Raw genomic sequence first — 3,871 nt, 5'->3', positions numbered from 1 at the left:
GACGGAGATATTGTGACAGTGGTTTTAGTGTTTGTGGTTGGTGATGGGGAAGTCAGTAGGTGGAGGGGATGACTTTAAAAGTTGGAGGTTATCACAGATTAACAGGATTAACGATTTTTTTGTTTTTTTGTTTTTGTTTTTTGAAGTATAACCTAAACAATAGGTATCCGGTTACTTGTAGCATTGTGAGAAAAATGAGGGTATAGTTCAGATTATTCTCGGTTAAATCATAGGTCGGATTAATATGAGAAGACGAGGTATAGATTGGATTATTCCCATAAAATAACCCTAAATAATATTAGTATGAACTATTTATCACTGCATAATGAAACAAATATTTGTTTCCCAATTAATATTTTTAAAGTAAATTTTTGACAACTATAAATGTATTTTAGTAGCGAGTCAAATTCGCAACATGATTTCATTGTTTCATTAAGATTTAGAGGGATTTTCCATTGATTTTATCTTTATTTTAATTATTTTAACCATATAGCCTAATATAATCAAAGTTCATCAACATGAATCTATTTAATTTATTTTTTCAGTAGATAAAGCTCATCGAAATACTTATCCATAGATTTTCATTTGCATACCCTTGGCTTAAAAAATGTGTAATAAAGGGAATTTAGAATAAATAAGAGCTGGTGACAGTTGGCAACCAGCTGGAAAACCCAAGCTCTAACAGATTCAGTTAGAGAATTTTGGCGGGAAAAAAAGTTAAGCAAGTCTTTAAATAGGTTGTTAGAGATTGTTAGAATTCATTCATTCATCATCATCCACAAACATTTCTTTCTGGCTTTCTCTCTTTAAACCTTCTGTAATTTCTGTAAATCGTGTAATCATTCGATTGTCAGGAATAATAACAACAATTCGATTCTCTTCCATTTCAAGAATCCTATAGTTGTTTCCAGTTTTCCTCGAATTAATTCCTGGAATTCATATCAAGTTTGCGACATAATTCTAGTACATTGCAAGTGGTATCAGACTTCCTTCTTGGGTAAAGCTTCCATACTGCAACAATGGTGAACAACAAGGTTACACGCAGTTCTGAGAATCAATTGGACGACTCTTTGCAATCTTTGGAGGCCAAATTGAAGCATGTTCAGGAAGACATGATCAACATTCAAGCAACTTTGGGGGAAATTGCCCAGAAACAGCAGCAAGATCGAATTGATTGGCAATCGGCATTGAAGGTGCAAGGTCAGGGGTTGGATCAATCAAATGCTAGAATGGAGGATATGCTGCGTCAATTGGATCAATTGGTGACCAATAATCAGGGTAATAATCACAGAGGAATTCTTAATGGAGGTATTCAAATAAACCCTAACCCTAATTCCAATTTTGCTCGTTTTTCTAAAATCGAATTTCCTAAGTTTTGGGGGGATGATATTCAGGGGTGGTTGTATAAAGTCGAACAAGTCTTTGAAGTCGATTCAACCTCTGGAAACATTAGAGTTAAATTGGTATCCATCCATTTAGAGGGTAAAGCTTTGTTGTGGCACCAATCTTTAATGAAGACCAGACCCATTGGTGACTGGCCTACTTGGTCAGATTATAAGGCTGCAATATTACTTAGGTTTGGCACATCCCCTTATGATGATCCCACTGCTGAAATCATGAACTTAAGACAAAAAGGTTCAGTAGAAAATTATCAGGATCAATTTGACAGCATCCTAAATAGAACTGACTTAACTGAAAAACAGGCAATCAGTTGTTTTCTTAAGGGTCTTGATACTGACATACAGAGCACGGTCAGAATGTTCAAACCCTAATCTCTAGCAGAAGCATATTCTTTGGCCAGATTACAAGAAAACACATTGGCTTCAATTCGTAAGAGACATCATTCTAATTCACATAATAGACCCATTCTTGAAAAACCTTTTGTTCCCTTTCAACCAAAACAGAATTCTCCATCTTTTACACCAAATTTTTTTTCAACTACACAACATTCCAATAATTCCACAAAAAATGCCTTTCAAAAAATTAAGTCAGCAGAGTTGAGTAAAAAAGAGGTGCAGGAACGGAGAGCAAAAAACTTGTATTTTAATTGTAATGAAACTTGGGCCCCCAATCATAAATGCACAACACAATTACATAGTATCCAGGTTCTGACCTTGGAAGCAGACGAAGGGGATGGTTCTGACTCGGGAGAGGGGTTAGCTGAAGGACTTGAGCAGTCTGTCCAGTCTGTTCAGTATTGGCAAGAAGACACTGTTCCACCCTTAATTTCACTTAATGTTATTCATGGGAATGCCAGTTATCAGACTATGAGAGTAACTGGTAAGATGAAGGGGAACCCTATTCACATTCTGATAGATTCTGGAAGCACTCATAACTTCCTAGACACAACCACTACACACAAGCTTGGGTGTCAAATTAAAAGCACTTGTCCTTTTATGGTGACTGTAGCAAATGGGGAGACTATAATTTCAAAATCTATGTGTCAAGGGTTTAAATGGCATATTCAGGGGCATGGATTTGCTACTGATGTTAAGTTAGTACCACTGGGAGGTTGTGAAATGGTGCTAGGCATTCAGTGGCTTGAGTCCTTGGGACCAGTTCTTTGGGACTTCAAACAAATCAGAATGGAGTTTACTGTTCAGAAAAGGAAACATGTGTTGAGGGGTTGTCAGAGTCGAACATTGCAATGGGTGTCTGCCAAGCAAATGCAGACCACTTTAGCAAAACAGCCACCTGGTGCTCAGTTATTTGCCATGAGAGCTTATCCCTTACTTGAGTGCACCAACATGGAAGGGTCATATGTTGACCCCATAATTCAGGGTCTTCTTCAGGAATTTGAGGATGTCTTTAAGGAACCCACCACCTTACCCCAACATAGGGAACATGATCATCAAATTCACATAAAAGAGGGTATAGCACCAGTCAACTTGAGGCCATATAGGTATCCCGTGGTTCAGAAAGATGCTATTGAACAGATTGTGAATGAGATGTTGGAGCCAGGAGTAGTAAGGCCTAGTCAAAGTCCATTCTCTTTTCCAATTGTGATGGTTAAAAAGAAAGATGGTACTTGGAGACTCTGCGTGGACTATAGGGAATTAAATAAGAGTATAATAAGGGATACGTTTCCCATGCCTGTTATTGAGGAGTTGTTGGATGAGTTGCATGGAGCTGCTATTTTTTCAAAAATTGACCTAAGATCAGGTTACTGGCAAATTAGGATGCATCCAAGAGACATTCCCAAAACTGCTTTTAGAACCCATGAAGGTCATTATGAGTTTTTGGTTATGCCTTTTGGCCTAACTAATGCACCCTCCACATTTCAGCATTTGATGAACTCAATATTCAAACCTTACTTGAGGAAATTCATCTTAGTTTTCTTTGATGACATTCTAATATACAGCAAAGATATTACTCAGCATGTGCAACATCTCAGACTTGCTTTTGAAATCCTTAGACAGCACACATTATTTGCAAAAATGTCTAAGTGTTCCTTTGGGAGTACAAGTATTGAATACTTGGGTTATATTATCTGTGATAAAGGGGTTAGTACTGCCCAACCAAGATTCAAGCCATGGTGGAGTGGCCTGTACCTAAAAATATCAAGGAATTAAAGGGTTTCTTGGGCCTGACTGGTTATTACAGGAAAGTCATCAGGTGGTATGGGTTAATAAGTAAACCTCTGACCAATTTACTTTACAAAACTGGTTTTACTTGGACCGAGGAGGCCACTGTGGCATTTGAGAAATTGAAAACAGCCACGACAAATGCTCCCTTGTTGGCTTTACCTGATTTTTTCTAAGGAATTTACAGTTGAGACAGATGCATCAGGAACTGGGATGGGGATGTACTCAGTCAAGAAGGTCATCCTTTAGCCTTTATTAGTAAGGCATTTTCACAAAGGAACCAGGCT

At 37.7% G+C, this 3,871-nt stretch overlaps 1 protein-coding gene across 1 annotated transcript; it reads left to right on the top strand.

Annotated features, from left to right (window-relative positions):
- The first annotated feature begins 1,019 nt into the window (after nucleotides 1-1,019).
- LOC141607104 (uncharacterized) lies at nucleotides 1,020-3,572 on the top strand. Its single transcript, XM_074426462.1, has 2 exons — nucleotides 1,020-1,751; nucleotides 1,905-3,572. The coding sequence occupies exons 1-2, from the start codon at nucleotides 1,020-1,022 to the stop codon at nucleotides 3,570-3,572; spliced, it is 2,400 nt and encodes a 799-aa protein (XP_074282563.1).
- The last annotated feature ends 299 nt before the right edge of the window (nucleotides 3,573-3,871 follow it).

This window comes from Silene latifolia, chromosome 10, assembly GCF_048544455.1.
Source record: "Silene latifolia isolate original U9 population chromosome 10, ASM4854445v1, whole genome shotgun sequence".
Classification (NCBI taxonomy): Eukaryota; Viridiplantae; Streptophyta; class Magnoliopsida; order Caryophyllales; family Caryophyllaceae; genus Silene; species Silene latifolia.
Note: the sequence above shows the minus strand (reverse complement) of the source record. Positions and strands in the feature narration are given on the sequence as shown.